General features: G+C 40.7%; 1 protein-coding gene across 4 annotated transcripts in view; it reads left to right on the plus strand.

Annotated features, from left to right (window-relative positions):
- GPR180 (G protein-coupled receptor 180) overlaps nt 1-20,719 on the plus strand; it is a 35,556-nt gene extending 14,837 nt beyond the window's left edge. For 2 of the 4 annotated variants that reach the window (XM_053307066.1, XM_053307064.1), the window contains 5 exons: nt 1,759-1,808; nt 5,993-6,150; nt 9,189-9,380; nt 10,383-10,460; nt 14,379-20,719. In XM_053307066.1, the coding sequence (XP_053163041.1) occupies nt 1,759-1,808; nt 5,993-6,150; nt 9,189-9,380; nt 10,383-10,460; nt 14,379-14,537 (637 nt within the window). In that variant the 3' untranslated portion in view covers nt 14,538-20,719. The other 2 variants (XM_053307065.1, XM_053307067.1) reach the window with 2 other exon arrangements.
- Nucleotides 20,720-21,276: the final 557 nt, after the last annotated feature.

A 21,276-nucleotide genomic window follows, 5' to 3' on the forward strand; every position in this document is an offset into this window, starting at 1 on the left:
ACATACTGAGTACCACCATTGGTCTGTTTAACAGTTACTTTGTACTTGGACTGGCTGTGGTAGTCTCAGGTCATGGAGGACTTTCCCAGACCTGATACCCAAGATCCTTTTGACAAGAGGTGGTAGGAATTGAACCTTTTCTCTGCAAAACAGCATGATGATATTGGGTCCTTTTCCTGGTGCATTACTGTGGGGGCAGGGGTGGTGGAATGGCCACACCCTATAGTTACAGGGCATAGCAATTTCCCCCATCTATGCACCAGGAAAAGGATGCAGCATCATTATGTTGCTTTCTTTCCTGGTACATTATAGGGCAAAACCAAGGAAGGAAATACAATAATTTGAAATGTCAGTGCTGCAGCTGCCCAGAAGGCAGCTAATTTCTAATGTCTGGAACTCCATTCAAAGATAAGCCTCCCACCTTCCAATACTATTCAGTATAATACCAATGCAATTCAGAAAGTGTATTGAGATTATTTTAATGAAAGGCAGTATAAAAATTTAGTCCAAAAATTTAACAGTCAGTCAGTCAATCAATATTGAATAGTCCATGAATATCTAAGGAATTTTTCATTGGAATCATTTCCAATGAAAAATGTCCCATTGAGGCTTGCATCACCTCAGAGCCAATTATTGGTTCAATGTGATGCACAGGCCTAACAACTACTAGAATTAAACCACTTTTCAGAGGCAGATTCCAGGTGACTTATTGTCACAGTGCTATACTTCATCTAGGAACTCTAACTAGGTCAGATTGTGCTGGTCTTAGACCGTAATAAAGATTGATTGATTGATTGATTGAACTAGGTCAGACTCCCTACATGCAAGTGCCACAAGTATATGCCTTCCACACATTACATGTCTACTGCAAAAAACACTGGTGTACTTGCACCAAACGTATTTGCTGCCTTTATACCACCCCCAGTGGATGCACACCCATAAGGTGAGAGATAGCAGTTTAGCAGAGCAGATTTAGGTTTTATAGTGAGAAATACCACCCAATGCCATCTAAGACTGACCAGGCACATCTAAGACTTAGCCAGGTCTAAACAAGTTGCGCTTTGGATGGTATTCCCGCTATTAAAACATATACCTTTTTAACCTTAACTAAGACCTAACGGATATTGAATAGAGTGGCATAGTTACCTCCCTTGACTTTTGGTTTACTTAGAAAAATATACATACATTCATGCATAAGTGATAATGCAATCTAACTTGCTTTTTTAAAAATAATACTTCATGGCATATATCATAAACATGTTAAGTAGTCAGTTTAAGAATTTACACTCTAACCTAAGAATGGTGAGAGGGAAGCAAAGGAATTACTTGGGACAAAGGAAGGGTGGGGGGGAACCAATATGGAACCCCTCAATGGCATTTGATTGCTTTACAACAGTCCCTGTTAAGCTTATGATCCACTATGACCAGTACTATGTTTCTTTAAACAAACAAACAAAACGCCTCTGTTCCAGTTTTGCAGAAAGTTATGCCCTCTGTAAGTCAGGCAAAATAAGCCAATATATTCAGATCTGCATATATTTGCTTTATTTATCAAATATTAACATGTCCCTATTTTTTTAAAAAAGAGTCTGATTTATTCTTAAAGCCCGTACAAAATAATTGATATTTATTTCTGTAGGTTCCATTTTAATTACATTGTACAAAATTATTCAGAGCTTTAATGGGGGGGGGGAGCTTTGAATGAGCAGTTTAGAGTTCTGTCTAAATTCAGATGCTGTTTTGTTTTGTTTTCATTAGTTACTCTAAAAATGGAGTAGGGGCACCTTTTATGGGAAGCCTTGGAGAGTGTAAGTACACTTCTGATAACTGTTATTTTATTTGACATAAACATGAATGTATGCATCAGTGCATGATCTGAGCAATCTTCACATATTAGATGTATCACTGATATTGGAAGATGAATTTGAATAGGATATAGCCTTTAAAAGGGGGGTGCTTTACTGGAAGGGGGCACATCAACACAAGGCAGTTTCTGAATGTGGGGTGGGCAAACTTGGTCCTCAAGCTATTGTTGAACTACAACTCCCATCATCCCCAGCCACAGTTTATTGTGACTGTGGATGATGGGAGTTGTAGTTCTTCATCAGCTTGGGGTCCAGGTTTGCCCACCTCAGCTCTAAACTGAAGAAGGTGAAAATAGGGGAAATGAAATTGAGTCCCTCTCCGGTTGCCCACACCATTTTGTACCCTCCCATTGCACAAATATTTTTCTGATTTTTATTTTCTTCCCTTTGGACACTGTGTCTGTTCTGTCCAGTGCTGGTTTTATACTTTTTTTTAAAAAAAAGGTTGGTTTAAAACACTGACTGACATCCTGACCAATGAAGCACTGGTGCTTCAGAAAAGTTGAACTAATTCAGCTCTGCTTCTGGCTCAGCAGAGTGACGGGTGGTATAAAATTTTGATGACCTCTCCTTCCCCAGACAGTGCTTGGTGCCACCCAGAAATATGTCCCTGAATATTATGCAGCCCTCAGGGACATCTTTTCAGGTGACAGAAAGCTTCCAGGGAAAATTGAAAGTTATCAAAATTCATACACACTCACGCACCAGTGCTTCTGGATGTCAGCCAGTACATTCTATGAAAGGATATCTCTGTATCCCAGTCCCCTTCCATTCTGTGCGTAAAGTAATAGCACAAGCAAAGGTCTCGACCAGAGTTCTCAAACTGGGGGTAAGGTCCCCCCAAGGGGTCCCAAACAACTGAGATGGGAGCTGTCAGGAGGGTAGAGGCCTTACTCAACATGTCCAAGGTGTGGAGATAGTCAGGAACAGTGGGAAGCAAATGAAGATAGAAGCCAATAACTACTTGGTTCCTCTGCTACTCACAAAGTCAGAGACAGGCACAACAGTGGCACTTATTCCCTCTCAGGAAACACTCGCCAAAATTCCTCTAGTGAGTGGTCAAAAAAGTGCCACTGCTGTGCCTTGGTTTTGTGAGCAGTGGACGAGTTGGATGCTTTTCAGTTCCTATCTCCCTGTCTGCCTCCCCATGCCTCAGAGGAGTCGGAGTAGCTGTTTGCTTTAAGTTCTCAACAATGTCTCTACCTGAATTTTGGATTAGTGTGCAAGCAGAGAACAAAGAATTAAATGAGAAAGTCATTAACATACTGACTCCTTTCGCTTGATTCCTACTTGTGTGTATCGGCAAACCTCATTATCTGCGGGTTCAACAGTGCAATTTCATGTATCTTTAGTCAGGGAATAGCCACCCAACCTTGGCATACATGAAAAAATACTCTGTGGAACTCACGTATCCACAGGTTGGGGTGGCAGTGGAAGCACCTTTTTAAAACAGCCTCTGTGCAGCGGGGATGGCTTTGGAGGCAGCCGCAGCAGTGGATGTTGTGAACTACACCTGGTTTCACACTCTGTACATGCTCAGAGGGAAAGAGGCAAAGTCACATCATACCCAAACTGAATTGGTTCTTGGAGATGGTGACCATGTAGGATCTGGGCGCGCAAACAGAGAGAGAGACACACTCAGAAAGTTCAATGGGCTTTATTATAAAAAGTTGCTCATCAGGACAAAATAAAAACATGTTTCCGATTCAAAGTGTAGTGTAATGTGCCTAACTAACATATGTTTGTGCAATCAGTAATTACAGCTATCTAACAAATACTAAATAAAACATTTAGAGAGAAGCAGAGAAAGAAGAAGGAGGAAGTAGGGGAGATTAGGAAGTGGGTAGCAGTGATTAGTAGGAAGGAGGGAAGAGGGATCCAAGGCTTGTGAAGGCAGCATATTACCAGGATCAGAGGCTTGAGAACGGTGGATCTTTCAGCTGGAGGAGAGAGGCTTTGGCTGGGAACAGCAACTTGGGAGCGGTGGTCTGGCTTCTGGTGGTCAAGCAAACAGTTTGCTCAGAGTGAGGCAGAGAGTGAAGGTATCATGGCTGGGGACGTCTTGACTTCTCACTGCGCAGTGGAAGTCACAGACAGTTCCTGTCCATGGACAGAGTTCCTGCTTGCTGCCCCGCGGCTTAGCAGCAAACCCTTGGATTGCTCATGAGCAGATCTTGTTTGTAGGCAAAAGACTGCCCGTAGGCAAGAGACTGCTAATCTGCCATGTCCAGAGACTCCTTCTTATAGTTGTATCTTCCTTTGATCTCCCATCATCTTTCCTGGGTCCCAAAAAGGTGACAATGCTGTTACCTTCTGGATAATGTCTTTTAATTATTCAGGATATTAGCCCAGTCCAGGGAGATCTTAATCTCATCTTCTGTTAGCTGCTATCTTGAGGAGGGGACATTGCCCAAGGCAAAGCTGCATCTCTGAGCTGCAAATGGGCATCTTCTCTTGTCCCAGATTTGCCAGCCTCATCCCATGAGGTGTTAAGGAGTTAGTAAAGTAAGAATTAAAGTCTATAGGTGTTTTCTTTGTGTGCATTTACCTATGTTGAATTTTTATAGAGAGCAATTGAGTATAGCAGAGCAATCATTGACAAAGATTAACATAGACTTCTTGCAACAGGAAGGGGGAGATCAGCCCCTGGCCTCTTTCACAGACATTTTCTGATAGTGAGTTACATTTTAGCATATTGATTAGCTCAGGCCTAGCCCTTGTTTTTCTATGAGTGCCCATTTCACAATACAATGCTGGATTGCTTCCTCCTTCACAGAGCAGTTGACCTGGGTGTCAGTTCACCCTGAGTTCAGGCATTTAATTGAACTCTTATAAAATGGAATCAGACACAGGCCTGGGTTCCATATAATTCTGGGTTGGTGGCTCTAGGTTTAATGTTGGGGTCGGGGGGGGGTCCCCAACAAGGGGATGGTGGCAGAAGCAGCAGTAGGGACTCCTTCTCCCTCCCAACTGACCACGCGGTCCGGTCTGAAATGCGATGCAGACTGGCCCGCACGGTTAGTTGGGAGAGAGAGGAGTCCACGCTTCTGCCTTCGCCTCCATCCCCACTGCATAACGGCAGTGTTAAAAGGTCCCAGGAAGGGAGAAGGAGTCCATGCTGCTGCTTCCGCCGCCATCTCCACTGCTGTGGCTGCCTCTAAAGCCATCCCCACTGCACAGTGGTAGTTTTAAAAGGTACCGTCGCTAGGAACCTAACACCCCCACCCATCTCCATTACCCCAATGACTCGATATTTGCGGATTCCATATCTGCGGTTATAGAGCGGAACAGAACCCCTGTGAGTATCGACATTTTCCTGTATCAGAATTGTCAGCAGTTAAAGAGCAAAGTAGAAATAACTTGGAGACTAAAATTGGATTGGCAGTCTCAAACATAAAGCCCAGTTTTGGAAAACGAAGAAGGAGCAAGCAAGCTCATCCTCATTTAAAATGTAAATGTGTTTTATCTATCTCAAATCAATGGCTGACATCCTAACACAGTGTGTGTGTGCTCCTAACATCAGTGAAGCACTAGCCCCTGTGCTGGTCTGCCACGCTTCCAAAGTGCAGGTACTCTTGCACTCCTGTGCAAGAGCACAAATTTTTGGAGCTTGCCTGCATTCTGGGAGTGCGTTGCTAGACTGAAAACACATTGCTTGACCCTCAGCGATATGTTTCTGGTCTACATATCATTTGTCAGGATGTCAGCCAGTAAGTACCTTTAAACAAGTGGGGGGGTCACATAGCTTCATATATTATTTAGGTGGTCACGGTATCAAAACATTTGAGAACCCTTGGTCTAGACAATGAAAAATCTATACTGAGTATACAGCCCTAGGACAAAGAAGTATGTATATACAGAAAGATTAATTTGAGGCTATTGAAAGACAACACTGGAATGCAAATAAATAACAAAGTGGTGCTCTGAATGCACTCTAGATGTTCAGCTAGCTTGCTATTTACCTTGACAAAATCCTCCGAGTAGTTAATACTCAAGGTTTTACAATAATGATGCTAACTTCTTTTATATACATTTTATAGAATCAAGGGCCATTTTATATAGCAGCTTTCCTTAAGGCAATTTTTAATGTGATTAAATTATATTGATGTTCTTGTACTTCCCCTTAGTGTGTGACATAGTTTCTCAGATGCAGATGCTATACCTACTACTGAGTTTGTGTATGGGATGGACAATCGGCAGAATGAAGAAATCTCAGAGCAAGCCTCTCCAGTGGGATTCTACTCCAACCTCCACTGCCATTGCCATAGCTGTTGTTGTAGCACAGGTCTGTTGTTTCATTGTGTATTTTATTTACTGCAGAAATGCTCCTTTGGGTACTGAAGAAAAATTAATAAGCAACTAATGTTTCCCGTAGAATCATCTTTCCCGTAGAGAAGAGCCATCCTATCCTGATGCTCTTACAGGAATTTGTTAAAACTGTGCCAAAGGCAGGTTGAAAGGTGGCATTTTCTGCAATTGCTTATGGTTCTAGTATAACGGATTGAAAAATGCTTCAGAAGGGTTATTGCCAGCTGACTGAGAATTTAGTATAATACCAACTTCCTGTACTAGTACTAAAAGTACTAGTCCTGAATGCCTGCAGACAGATACATTTCCCAAACCTTTATGGATTGCTAGATAAAAGGCATTATTTTCAGGGTTAGGAGTCGGGCACTAAAACTCTCCTCATAGCTACATTTGTATAGTGTAGTGGCTAAAAGTGTGGTATGGGGAGTCCCTGGATCAAATCTCCCCTCAGCCATGAACTGACTTTGTGGCCTGCCCTCTCAGATCCCCATCTGAACTATGGGGATACTAATATTAACATCCCTTACAGAGTTGTAAGGAACATTGAGATAAATGGAATTAATTTATACAAAGCATTTTGAACACTTATAAAAAGCTCTGTATCAATCAATGTTAAGTATTATTACTTATCAGGCTTCAAATCAAACCAGTAAGGTAGTATATTCGTTCAGATATAAGAAGGGATGGAATCCTCTTGAACCAGCCAACTAGTGGCTGACACCATTTATTTGGCTCTGTACAGCCATACAGATTTTAATAAAGGTTTTTCTATTTGTTTTGTTTTGTTATCATTTTGCTCGGGGCTTCGCTTATAAAGAGAAAAAAGTTGGTTGACATCCTAGTTATCAAACCACATGTGTAAGGAGAGCCTGCAGGGACACAAGAATTCCACCAAGTTCCTCTAAATGCATACTGTTGTGCCATTGGGCACACTCTGCCCACATTCTGGAAGCAATCATAAGAGCACAAACACGTCACTGAGGGTCAGCTTTGCCTGTGCTCCAGAAGTGATCTGTAAGAGAAGTAATATATTGCTGACCTTCAGTGGTGTGTTCCCTTTCTTACAGAGAGCTCCCAGAGTGCAAAGTTGAGAATTTCACACATTTGCACAATGGTGCATGAAAAGGGGGATTGGGGGAGTTGCATGTGAGCCCCAGTCTCATCCCCACAGTCCCTCCTAACACATGTGCTTCATTAGTTAGGATGTCAGCTCTTATAAGAGTTGTGAGAGATATGACACATTTGAATGTTGCATATGCCTTTGGGATTTGTATGTAGTGCTTCAACTGATAGCTGCTCTGAGACTTGTGGAAGGTTATGTATTTTTAATAAGCTGTAATGACACATGGCCTTGATCTATAGCCAAAGAGTTTCTAAACAAATGTCTGAGACTGTATAATTTCTTATCCGAAAGTTAGAAAACCCAGTTGATATCTTGGCTGCTGTCTAGCCATACGTAAGAAGACATGATGTTGTCATATGCTAAGGATAGAACCTGTCACTTAACTGAGAACTAATTAAGAGAACAACATTGTTCATACCAATCCAAAACTGATTTTGGCTGAAAAAGGGAAAGACATTTGTCCACCCCACCAATTCAAGTAATAAAAATAACTACCAGTTAAAATTTCAATTTTACAGGTGAAACTCGGAAAATTATAATATCGTGCAAAAGTCCATTAATTTCAGTAATGCAAATTAAAAGATGAAACTGATATATGAGACAGACGCATTACATACAAAGCGAGATAAGTCAAGCCTTAATTTGTTATAATTGTGATGATCATGGCATACAGCTCATGAAAACCCCAAATCCACAATCTCAGAAAATTAGAATATTACATGGAACCAATAAGACAAGGATTGAAGAATAGAACAATATCGGACCTCTGAAAAGTATACAGTGTACTGTGCTTGATTGGCCAGCAAACACGCCTGACCTGACCCCATAGAGAATCTATGGGGCATTGCCAAGAGAAGGATGAGAGACATGAGACCAAACAATGCAGAATTGCTGAAGGCCGCTAATGAAGCATCCTGGTCTTCCATAATACCTCATCAGTGCCACAGGCTGATAGCATCCATGCCACGCTGCATTGAGGCAGTAATTGCTGCAAAAGGGGCCCAAACCAAGTACTGAATACATATGCATGCTTATACTTTTCAGAGGTCTGATATTGTTCTGTTCTACAATCCTTGTCTTCTTGGTTCCATGTAATATTCTAATTTTCTGGGATTGTGGATTTGGGGTTTTCATGAGCTGTACGCCATGATCATCACAATTATAACAAATTAAGGCTTGACTTATCTCGCTTTGCATGTAATGCATCTGTCTCATATATCAGTTTCACCTTTTAATTTGCATTACTGAAATTAATGGAGTTTTGCACGATATTCTAATTTTCCGAGTTTCACCTGTATTTGTAGATTACTAAGGAGGTTATATTCCCCTACTACTCTCTCCCTCTCCCCATTCCCCACCCCCACCCCGCATTCCTGGCTAACAGTATGTAACCATGATATTGACTGCATGATCCTCACTTCACGTTAAGGTCATCTGAGGAGTCCATCTCCAGCCATCTGAGTTGTGGTGGCAACTCAGAGGCAGGCCTTCTCTCTGCTCCTGGGCTGTGGAATGCACTCCCTGCAGAAATCTGTAATTTGAATTCTTTATTGGCCTTCAGGAGAGCCCTCAAAACCTACCTGTTTGGCCTGACCTTCCAGGGTTTTTTAATTGTTGTGAATGGTTTTAATGTTGTAACCTGGTTTTAAAAATGTTTTGAATGTTTTGATTGTTATTATTTTATGGGGTTTGATAATCTTTGTTTTTAACTGTTACTTGATTTTAATTGTTTTGTTTTAATGTAAAGCGCCCTGAGCCATTTTGGAAGGGCGGTAAACAAACTGAATGAATTAATGATATTTATAGTTATAGTTAACATATAAACAAAACTATTTAGTAATATTTCATCTGCGTATCATCTTTGTTGTAAACTGTTCCTTGTTCATTTACAGAGTATTTTACTAATTTGGGAGCAGTTTGAAGATACTAATCACCATAGTTACCACACACACCAGAGCTTAGCAGGTGGACTTCTCATTGGCTTGAGAATTTGCCTAGCTCTGTCACTAGGCTGTGGTCTTTACCAGATCATCCGAACTGAGAGAAGTACACTGAAAAGGGAATTCTATATTACCTTTACAAAGGTATATGTGTTCTATGGAAACCTTATATATGTTGCTGGATATATTCTTGTTGAGTCATATTGCATGAGCGTCTTAGTTTTGTCTGGGAGGAAAATAAGAGTGTTTAGGTTTGATTAAATAGGTTGTGGTATTTAATTGTGGATCCCTGCTAACTTGGCAAAGAGGCACCTTTTAATGTGGTGATTCTCTTTATTTAGCAGGGAGAGAGTAACTGGCCCTATCCACACCCAGCACAGTACTCCCAGTGACTGTTGCTGGTGTCTGTCTTACGTTTCTTTTTAGATTGTGAGCCCTTTGGGGACAGGGATCCATTTTGTTTAACTTATTTATTTGTTATTTCTCTGTGTGAACTGCCCTGAGACATTTTTGGAAGGGCAGTATAAAAATCAAATCAATCAATCAATTTTACATCAGGCTTTCATAGCTTTCTGTGGCCTGATGTGGAGGAAACGGTTGCAGAACATTGAATTCTTGGCTTGTGAAATAAAAAATTGAAATATATAAATAGAATTCCACTAATGGTCGCATTGACTTTTAATAGCTCCAGGTTACCTTAGAGAGCGCCTTCTTCTGCATGATCCCCACCACACGTTAAGGTCACCTGAGGAGGTCCGTTTCCAGTTACCACCGGTATGTCTGGTGATGACTCAGAGGCGGGCCTTCTCTGTAGCCGCTCCTGGACTCTGGAATGCGCTCCCTGCAGAAATCTGTAATTCGAACTCTTTATTGGTTTTTAAGGGAGCCCTTAAGACCTATCTGTTTGGCCTGGCCTTCCAGGGCTTTTAAATTGTTACAAAGCGATTTTAATGTACCTGTTTTTCAGGGTTTTAAATTGTTTTATTGTTTGTTTTATGGTATTTTATATTTTTAATTGTTGACTGTCTTTGTTTCATTTGTAAACTGCCCTGAGCCAATTTTGGAAGGGCAGTATAAAAATTGAATGAATGAATAAATATTAACAGATGGCCATAACTGACAAACAACATGGTTCTTCTCTTTCAGGGCTGTATTCTGTGGTTTTTATGTCATCCTAGTCTTGTGTCCATTTCTCTAATATTTAGAGACTACCAGAGAGAGAAGGTAAGTATATACAACATAATAGAAGTGCTCTTTAAAACTGAGTATCAGTTACAGAAGGATTTCTACATATGTACAATGTTTGTTTAATAATATAATAACCTTTAACTTTTTCTGTAGCCACCTTTCACTAATAGCCCAATGGATATTTTTCAGACTATATTTCAGCTTTTTCAGATTCAGGACATTCCAAAACATGGAAAACCAAAAATATACAGTTATATATACATGCAAACAAACAAACAAATGACAGGGGTTTTATTGTGAAACTCTTTTGTGAATGCAAAAACACTGGCTGAGACACCCAATCTGCACATTTTTAATGTGTGACCTTTATTTTATTTTATTTTTTATTGAAATGTGATTTATTGAAATGTGAAAACATCTACATGTTTCATTGACTTGCTAAATATAGGGTATAGCTGGTGGATCCAACGGCTCATCCTCATTTTTGGCTTCTATAGTGCCTGCGTTTGTACAAACCTTCCCACAATAGTACTCCAAACAGCAGAACACAGCATTGCCTGCATTTGCAACTTCTAGTGTATGGCTCAGTGACATATACTTTGTATGTGCAGTAGATCAGGTCCTTTAACATGTTGGGGCCGGGACCAAGGTAGGTAGTTACAGGATGTGCAGCACATTGCTATTTCCAGTGCCGGGATTTCCAAAGAAATTTGTACGACATGACAAATATATTGCAGTTCCTGACATATCATAATCCTTTCAGTCAGTATTTTCCTGACCTGTGCAATATATTTACTGCTCATCTAGACAGCCAGAAGAAGTAATTGACAATGAGGCTGAAGATATTGGCTGGAGAATACATGACAGGGAAATCTTTCAGCTGTCTGAAAATGGCCAAGACCTCTCAAGCTTTAACAATGAAAGCACTGAAGAAAGGCATGGTGGCAAGAGCCACCATGTTGACAGCAACATGACAAGTGCCACTTTGAAGGAGATTCATTATGTTCTTGATGGTGGTGCACTGATTCACAAATTACCATGGCCAAAATTGCAGCAATATGAGATACATAGTGTGAAGCACTATGGAACGGTGACAATTGTCTTCTATGGATATGGGGCATCCGGTATAAGGGATTTGGAACAAAACCGACATGCTAGGCAATCATCCATGACAATACCTTTTGACAGAAGCTCACCAGTTCTCATAAACAAGACACCATTTCTTACCAACAAAGATAATCAACCATTCTTTGTAGTTTTGCTTGGAGTCTACTTGCAAGACCAAGGTCGTAATGTCATTCATACTGAACAGTGATTGTGAAAACAGCATTAACTTCATCAGAACATGTGACAGTGGTTAATGATGATATGGACATCTTGATGATGCTTCTGTATGCTAGACAGAACATTGCAATGCAATCCACCACAACTTGCAGGGAAATAAATGTGTGACATACATGCAGTGAGACAGGCAACTGAAAAATCTTGCCAGATTATTATTTTTGCACATGCTTTGTCAGAGTGTGATGCAACTAGTGCGTTGTTGGTAAATCAGTAGTGTCTCAACATTTGTGCAACTCAGATATGCTACAGGCTTTGGGGCTTTGAATCAGCAGATGTTCCTGTTCATGAGCTGACCGTGCTGGTTATGAAATTCTTGTGTTTGTGTATGGTGGAAATCCTGAGAAGGATATCTTGAATTTGCTGCGGTACGAACAATAATTGAAGAAAATTGCTTCCACAAGGAATGCCTTTGACATTGTTTTTTGCTTCTAACAGAAAGCTCATCTCCTCCATGTCAATTTCCAATATATCATTTGGAAGACTCTGCATGAATATTCCTGACCTGACACACTTTGGCTGCAAAAGTATGAATGGGGAACTGCATCCTGTATCCACCAAACTTGATCCAGCCCCCAAAAGGTTACTGGACCTGATCCGTTGCACCTGCAAAGTATCTGTTGCTGAGCCATGCACTAGAAGTTACAAGTGCAGGCAATGCTGTGGTCTGCTGTTTGCAAAAAAACTGTTGTGGGAAGGGTTGTATGAATGCAGGCACTGTAGAAGACAAAATGCGGATGAACAGTTATATTAACCAGCTATACCATGTACTTAGCAAGTCATTCAAACATTTACGTTCTTAGCCAGCAATCACATTTGTTGTTTTTTTTTAAAGAAAAAAGCCACAAATTGTTAAAACATGTTAAGTGGAGTCTCCTGTCATTTGCTTTTTGCATGTGTATACATAACAGTATATTTTTGGTTTTCCATATTTTAGAATGCCCTGAATCTTTAAAAAGATGAAATACTGTGTGGGAATGCCTTCTAGGTTTGGGTCAAATTGCTCATAGCTATCGCACTAACAGTGATACCTCAAACTTGCGGGGGAGGAATCTTGCCTTACATCAACGCTTTTTGGTTATACTATTCTTGATATGAATTCCTCCAGAAAAAATTGTCAGTCCTGATCCTCACTTCACAGCATGTATTCCACTGGATTACTTTAGATTTGCAACTGAAGCTTGATCTATATGTGCAGCAGAATAAACTGCTATGGAATGTCATATTTCAGATGACAGCTGGTGGGCTGCATTTTTGAATACTTCCCATGTAAAACGATCCCCACAAATAAAGAACTAGCACTTCAAGAGAGAATGTGGGCTACAAACTTTCTTTTGTGCACTTTTCTACTTGAAGAGTACTTCTCTCCAGACCTTTTTATTGCAGAAAAGAAAAGAAAAGAACTGGAACAAACATGTTGTTGCAGTTTTTTCCTTTTATTTTACACAATAAAATGTTCTGGGGAGAATACTGTCACAAATCCATTATGTGTATTGTGTTTCCAGTATATCAACTTACTTGAGGAGTGTTTTCCAGGTAGGGAAATATTCAAAATTTTATCAGCCAACTGCAGTCTGAAGTGACATTGTCCAGTCTACCGCCTCATTCTTCCACATGTGCAGACCAGACCTGACTATGTTGAACTACTCAGTTGAAAAGTGTATTGTTTCTGGTGGTGTGAAACTATTCTAAATCTGTGTGTTCTGTTGTGGCTGAAGTGACAAACTTGCACATGTGAAGTTCTCTTTATTATGATGAAGTAAAACCCATCTTGCTTTAAAGAAATTAAGAAATTAAAAGCATTATCAAATGTAAAGCAACCAATTTAAGCTTTACTTTAGAGAATTATAGTATAATGGAGCTTCAACATCTGTTAGTATGCTTATAAGCAACAGCTTGGTTGGGACCATGAACCATGTGCTATAGATGTGACATAGCAACCTCACTGCTCTACATGTTATTGTACACGTGTTTGTGGCATTTTTGTTGCGTCAAACTGCAGATACAAATTTATTCCATAGAGATACAATCCAAAATACTGATGTATAATTATTTAATATTATAAGACCCATCCACACAACACATTTCCCCTCCTTGAATCCTTTCCAGAGTGACTTCCTTCATGGAAGATAGAAGTTTGAAATGCTGTAGGCATGGGGAATGCACATCGCCATTTCCAGGAATGCTAATGCCAGAGTTTTTGTTTCTCAGGAATATATTGAGTGCACTGCTTATTCCTGCACCTTTCTGACAGCACACTTTCATGGAAAATCTACAGAAATGTAGCCCTTGTAGAGAATAGTATCATTGGTTTCTAAGATAATTGTAAATTTGGGAGTCCTTGGATCCAGAGGAAAACTCCATCAACATTTCAAAAATAATGGAGATTTCTGAAGCTATTGTGTTCCGAGTTACACTTTTACATTGCCCAAAGCTCTGAAACTGTTTAAGGGAGAGCCAACAATCATAGCTGAAAATTTTCAGCTTCCACTTGGATATTTCTAAACTACCCCTATATCCAGTAAATTCCATATGTTGTACAGTAAATACTTTGTGTTTTTCTACAAAAGCATTATTTTCTCTCTCTCCCTACTCCTTCCTTCTGTTTTTTAGATCATAACCATAGGCGTTGTACTTTGCCAGTTGTTCTCCATGGTCCTCCTGTACCGACTTTTTGTTTCCCACAGTCTATATTGGGAAGTGTCTTCGCTCTCATCAGTAACATTGCCACTTACTGTAGCATCTGGACATAAAAGCCGGCATCACTTCTGAGATGTTTCTGGGAAATTCATTGACAAAGGTGCAATAAAGAAAATACTTGAGAATTATGCATCTGTTTCAGCAGTAAATACACTACAGAGGTTTTCCTGAAAATGTTTACTCAAAATACAGCATTTCACAGTTGGATCTGAACAAGTATAGATCTGAGGTAACCTTTATCAAATGTAGTGACAAGCAAAGATGTTGGTTTTGTTATTTTGGACATAGATAAAGCAAATTCTTAGCCACAATATTTTCACTCCAAAACTTCCTCATCTTATAAAGTCCAAATTTCAATAATGACAAGCTTAAACTGACAGTTTTGTAATTAAAATAATGTATTGGTTTGAGGTTACTTCTTCGTGTATTCTTTGAAACAAACTATAATGTGTGCATAAGTTAAAAAGGGAAATTGTAATAGCTCCAGGAAACCAGTGTAAAATGTTTACAGAAAACTGTAGTTCTCATTTATTTGGGGGTGGGTTTTACCAGGAGAGAGAAAAGCACTTTCTTGCCTTGAGATCTGGAAAGTAGTTCAGATTTCAGCTTGATCACCAGTGGCTTCTTACATTCTATATTTCTGATAAATGTTACAAGAGCAGAGGAGTGATGGGCTAACTACAGCAGATTCTTTTTTTTTTTTAAGAAACTGCAACATGATAAAAACAGCAGGCTTGTGTCTCTTAAACTGAGGGTGGAAATGGAATATGTGATGCAGTACTAGAATTTTAATCCTGATATAATTCATTACTTTTACATTGAGGATTCAATCATAATTAAGCCATATACACAGATTAAATTAACAGAAGCATTTCAAATAAATGTTAGTTTCAGTCATCAACTACCCATGAATTCCTGCCCAAGGATACTTAATCAGGATTAAATTTTCTATGAATAATTGAAAAACAAAATACTCACTGGATTTGTTATAATCCATGTTGGCATTAGGTTCTAAGTAGTTGCCATCTCCCACCCATTGTAGCTGAACCATGCTTTCAAATGATGCCTAGCATTCAAACTGCCATTGTAAATATATACTTTATTGAAGTGCCTATTTATTGAGCCAGATTAAAATCAGATGGACATTTTTGTTATATAAAATAAACATTCCTGTTAAGTAACTGGCTTTTATTCAATGCTTTTGCATATTTTTAAAACCACATTTGTAATGGGTGTGTTGGAGCAAATGTGAGGCTAGTTTTAAAATGTATTACTGTATGTTCACATTTTCTCTCTCTTACAGACACAAGACTGTGCTTATTCTGTGTTTATACTGTCATGAGAAGCAGGCGTGAAAGCTGATTGATTCATGCTTATTTGCTCTTCCTGCTTGCTCTGAGGCAATGCACAGTGTTGATCCAATTGCCAGAAAAAAAGGAGGGCATACAAAACTCATGTTACCTACTTATCCTACATTCCCATTTCTGTCCTTCACACTCGGACTGGCACCATTGGGAATATAACTACTGTAGACTTATTCTCAAAGCACTTGGTCTGCGGGGTGGGGGGCGGGTGGATCCTTTAGGAAGCCTGCGGCTGCAGTCCTGAAACTGCACAAGCTTGAACACAATTTTAGGAATGCAGCCTTGAGAATCACAGACAATAGTCTTCAAAAGCACCAGTACAAGAACTATCAGCACTAAAGCTGATAGAGTGCTTTGAGAATCAGTCCCAATATTTAATTTTAAGTTTATAGGTCCCACAAATATTTGCATCTGACTAAGGCACAGAGCAGCCTGACAAAAATCATTCATTAAATAAACTCATTCATTACTCTTTGTAATTCTGGATAAGAATAGCAAGTTGAGGCTTGAAAGACTGAGATCATATAATTTTATGCCATCGGCAGAATTAATGCAAAATTAATTTTTGCATTTCTCTGTTAACCACATCAAAATATGTTTTGGTTAAAGTTGTGTTTATCTCTGTGCTCATATTCATAATAGGAAAAGTGCACAAGCGTAATACTACAGGAAAAAATCAATCTTAATTTCCTGTCAAATGAACACTTACACAGACAATGTTTGTTCCGGAAGTCAAGAATTGGGCCTGTTGTATCTTGCTTGATAAAAGCTGTGTGTGTTCAGAAAAATTGCTCTAAACTCTCAAAAGGAACACATGGAGTCTTGCACTATTCAGGCAGTGTGATTGCTTTTTTCATGTGGTTGGCTTCCATACTGCACTAGTAACATTTGAAAAGGGAAACCATGCGGGATGGGCAGACCTTCACCATGGCCTGTGATGCTGCCATGTTAAATATTAGTAGTGGCAGGGGAGAATCCTATTACACGGATGCAGCAACCATGCTGCTGCACCGGTAACTCTGCCCTTAGTATTATCATTACTAGATATAGTGGGACTCCTACTAATGAATAGGATGATACAGTGGGCATCCTGATTAGTTAGTCATGACTAAGCACCACTAAATTAAGAGACAAATAAATAACTACTAACGCAAGTCCAATTAATTTCAGTGGGACTTAGTCATGACTAACTTATAATGCTGCACAGTGGTTCTAATAATGCAAATATTAGAGATATAATAATCCACAGATCTGGAAGTGATCCATTGTCATAATGAGAAATGGGTTACTGCACCTGTGCAGGGACCTTCCAGATCGATTAATTGGCTCCTCTCAGGGAGGTGCCCCTCCCTGTCGTGCACGTGCTCAGTGCCTTCCTTTTATTTGGCAGCAGGACGCCATTTTGATTCAGTTTCTTTTCAATCATTGATGCATTGAGACCTTCGGGTTGTTGCTTCTCAATGATTAGAAAAGAAAACTTTATTTGATTGGATTAGACTGTGTTTTTTGACCTACAGACTGTGAGTTTACTATTTGTTGGGTTTTGGATGTTGGACTTGGTTGTTTGGATTTCTAAGGCTTTGCCGTTAGAATGGAGGGAGCAGAGAGGAAAAGACTACTTTCAAATGTTGCTCTCAATGTAGAGCAAAATTGCCTTCTACTGATGAACATGACCTGTGCCTGTTGTGTTTGGGTAAACAGCATGTCCCTGCCACATATAGGATTTGCAAATGGTTTTCAAAACAAACTTTCAAAAATTGATTGCACCTCAGAGTGGCTTTGTATGGCAATGTGCTGTGTCCGACACCAAGACCGGAGTTGACATCGAGATCGACATCTATGGGCTCGGCAGCAAAGTCGACATTGACTGTTACGATGTCAGAGTCAGGGTCTGTGCGTGCACAGTCTAAAACCCTGGTGAGTGACCCAGAAGAGATCATCTTCAAAAAGCCGAGGAGCTCCGATGCCAGACATAAGAAACATAAACGGCATCGAGTCTCTTCTAACACCAACTCTCCACCTCCAAAGAAATATAAATCGAAGACTCCACATCCATCAAGATCGAGGACTCCCTCTCCTATGTCGATTCAATGTTGAGATTAGTCTACATCGATGGATTCTTCATTACCGAACCCTTCAACATTGAAGACTTCTCTACTCTCCACTGGCCCTCTAATGTGTCCAACGTTGATCATGTCGATGTTGGCGTCGACATCAATGCTGACCCTGATACCAAGCGTGTCATATCGATGGCTGATGACAAACATAGATTGACTCAACGGAATGTTCAGAGTTCACCATTGGCAACAGTGTCTCCTCATTCCTACAAGTCTCATCTCCAGTGTGGACACCGGTGAGGTCTCCTCCGCTGTTTTTTTACAATACTGATGATACCTTCTTAGATCAGAGCACTGCAATGTTGCTAATGAGTATGTTGGACTCTGCCACCAGCGCTCCTTCAGGTTCCACATTTTGGGGTTCCTGAATGGCAGCTTGGATATTGATGTTGATGCTGATGGAGACTCAACTCCTAAAACTCCATCCATGTCACCTTTTGCAAGTTCTACGACCTGAACAGGTCTCTCCTCTTTCCAACCAGTACGACCTGCTACACTGATGGCCACTTTGCCGGTTACTACCACTGCGACTCTCTGGAGGCTGTCCTCTACGTTTGTCCCTTTACAATCTTTAGCGCCGCAAAGGGACCCTACACGTGTGTGATTTTAGACACACAATGCCTCTGTGCAACTCAACTGGACTTTGCAGAATTTCAGTTATGGAGGGTGCAGCATATGCTATAAGGCCATATTGCACAACAACTACTTGACTCTGTACAGCAATATGTGCTGCCTCCCACCACCCCGTTCTATGGCTGTGGCATCTGTGAGGGTGAGCCGGGGGTTCAGACTACACTCTTTCCGGTTGATGTGCCTGTTGCGCCTGTGGCACTGTCCTTACCTCAGCGTCCAATAACGCCACCTCCTGCTGGCAATAGTGCGCACCTGCCCCCACCTGCACACCCGGTGGGTGCCCCAGTATCTGTTCCGGAGGTGGTTTGACAACTATAATCCAACGGTCTAACAACTCTTACAGTTCCTCCGATTTTGTTGGAGCTGAGCACAGATAGTGAAGGGGGAATTCCAGACCATCCTTCAGACCCACCCTCAGACGTACCCCTGAAACCTTCCACCTCACCTAATGAGGAATTGAAATCATACACTAAGATGATACAGCAAATGGCTGAGTTCCTAGGTCTAGAGATAAAATGTCCTGCTCTAGACCTTGAGGATCCTGTTTACAAGATGATGGCCACAGTACAATCGACACAACCTGTTGCCTTGCTCATGTTACCAGTTATCACTAAAGTGGCTAAGACAGCATGAGAAGTCTTGCAAACTTCTACCCCAACTTCCAAGTGTCTAGAGAATTTGTACCACATCCAAGAGAAGGAGAATGCTTACCTTTTTAAAGCATCCAATTCTGAACTCGTTAGTAATAGACTGCACAGCCTCATCCAAATTGGGCCACCATCATTCAACCCCTTCCGATAAAGAGGGTAGAAAGCTGGACATTTTTGGCTGCCATGTTTACTCAACTGCGAGCCTGTCTATTCATATTGCAAATTATGTGGCCTGTATGGCCCATTACAATTATTGCCTGTAGGGACTCCTTACAGAAGGAGCTCTCCTCGCTGAAACCAGAGGACTTTGTCTAAATATGAGGAGATGATTAACAAATCAGCTGAACTTACCAGACAGCAGCTAAGTACATTTAAACACTTGGCAGAAACTGAATCTAGAGCAATGACCACTGCAGTTTCAGGTGCCATGCCTGGTTACATTCTTCGACCCTGCAGAATGACATGAGAGATCACATTGAAAATCTGCTGTTCAGTGGCAAAGATCTCAGTGAGACAACAGAGTCTACGATGGAGACTTTAAAGAAATCGAAGTTTACCACAAAGAGCGTTTCATCTACTATGACGACTACTCAATGCTCTTCTTTCTACCAGAACTTCAATCGACAACGTTCTCGCTTCCGGTATCAAGACCATAAAGATTATAAGAAACAATACAAGCCATACTACAAAAAGGGCTTTGGACAGAAGAACAAAAATCAAGGACCCTGTGCTAGAAAATATGCCTCCAAGCAGTCCCTTTGATTCCCAAGATCATTCCCTGCACATACCATCATCGCCTGCTGGAGTTTTGAACACTGAAGTACTGCTATCAGTGGCATGCCTGTAATATCTCCTCCTTTGCCACTCTGTGTCATCGGACCAGCCAATCATGCTTTAGCATGGCATCAGATGACATCAGACCAGTGGGTCTTAAGAACTATCAATATGTGTTAAGCAATTTAGTTCAAAACTTTGCCAGATTTCAAGGACATGAAGATCACTCCCCCAGCACTCGCCTTGTGGGATGCTGCAAGGAATTCTTCCACTTCTCGCCAAAGAGAAGGGGTTGTTGCCCGCTTGACAAGGACATCTGAGGAGGCCCTGCTCCGGGTGCCGACAATGAGAGAGGCCCGGCTGTCGTGCACTCGGAACAGGGCCTTCTCTGTTGCTGCTCCCAGACTTTGGAATGCTCTCCCAGTGGCCATTCGCTCCTCGGACTCCATCATGGCTTTTAGAAAGCTTGTTAAAACTTGGCTTTTTACCCAGGCTTTTACATAATCGTTTTTACTGCTGCTTCTGTGTGTTTTTGCCTGTTGTATTGTTTTTATGCCTGTATTTCATATGTTTTTATATTTTTAGCTTGATGTTTTTATTGCCTTTTTATTGTATGTTTTAATTTTTGTAAATCGCCTTGGGGTTGTCTTTTAACGAAAGGCAGTATATAAATGCATCAATCAATCAATCAATCAATAAAGAGAAGTAACTTGCTACATTAGATCTCAAAAACTCATATTTTCATGTTGAGATTCAATACAACCGCTAGAAGTACTTGCGGTTCACTGTAGGAAGCTCAGTATTCCAGTACAGGGTCTTGTCCTTCAGTTTGTCTATGGCACCAAGAGTGTTTACCAAATGTATGGCAGCAATTATAGCTTACCTGTGCATGCAAAGTATCATCGTTCTCCCATTCTGGACAACTGGTTCCTGGAGCACCAAGACAGGTCAGAATTGGAGTCCCAGATCCAGTATGTCTTGCGACTATTGGAGGACTTGGGAGTCCTGGTCAATTGGACCAAGTTGAAACTGCAGCCAGCAAGATCGATAGACTACATTGGAGCAGTGTTGGACACACTGTCTAAGCAAGCATACCTACCAGAGGAACTATATCTTCACATTTGTTCTCTGGTGCAGGCGTATGAAAACCAACCGCTACAGCAAGTCGATCTGGTTCAGAGGTTGCTCTCCCTCTTGCAAAGTGACTGTCCTCCATACTCACCTACGTATGTGGCAACTGCAGCTTTGGTTTCTTCACTCATTCTGCCCAAAT

This window comes from Hemicordylus capensis, chromosome 3 (genome assembly GCF_027244095.1).
Source record: "Hemicordylus capensis ecotype Gifberg chromosome 3, rHemCap1.1.pri, whole genome shotgun sequence".
In the NCBI taxonomy this organism is placed as follows: Eukaryota; Metazoa; Chordata; class Lepidosauria; order Squamata; family Cordylidae; genus Hemicordylus; species Hemicordylus capensis.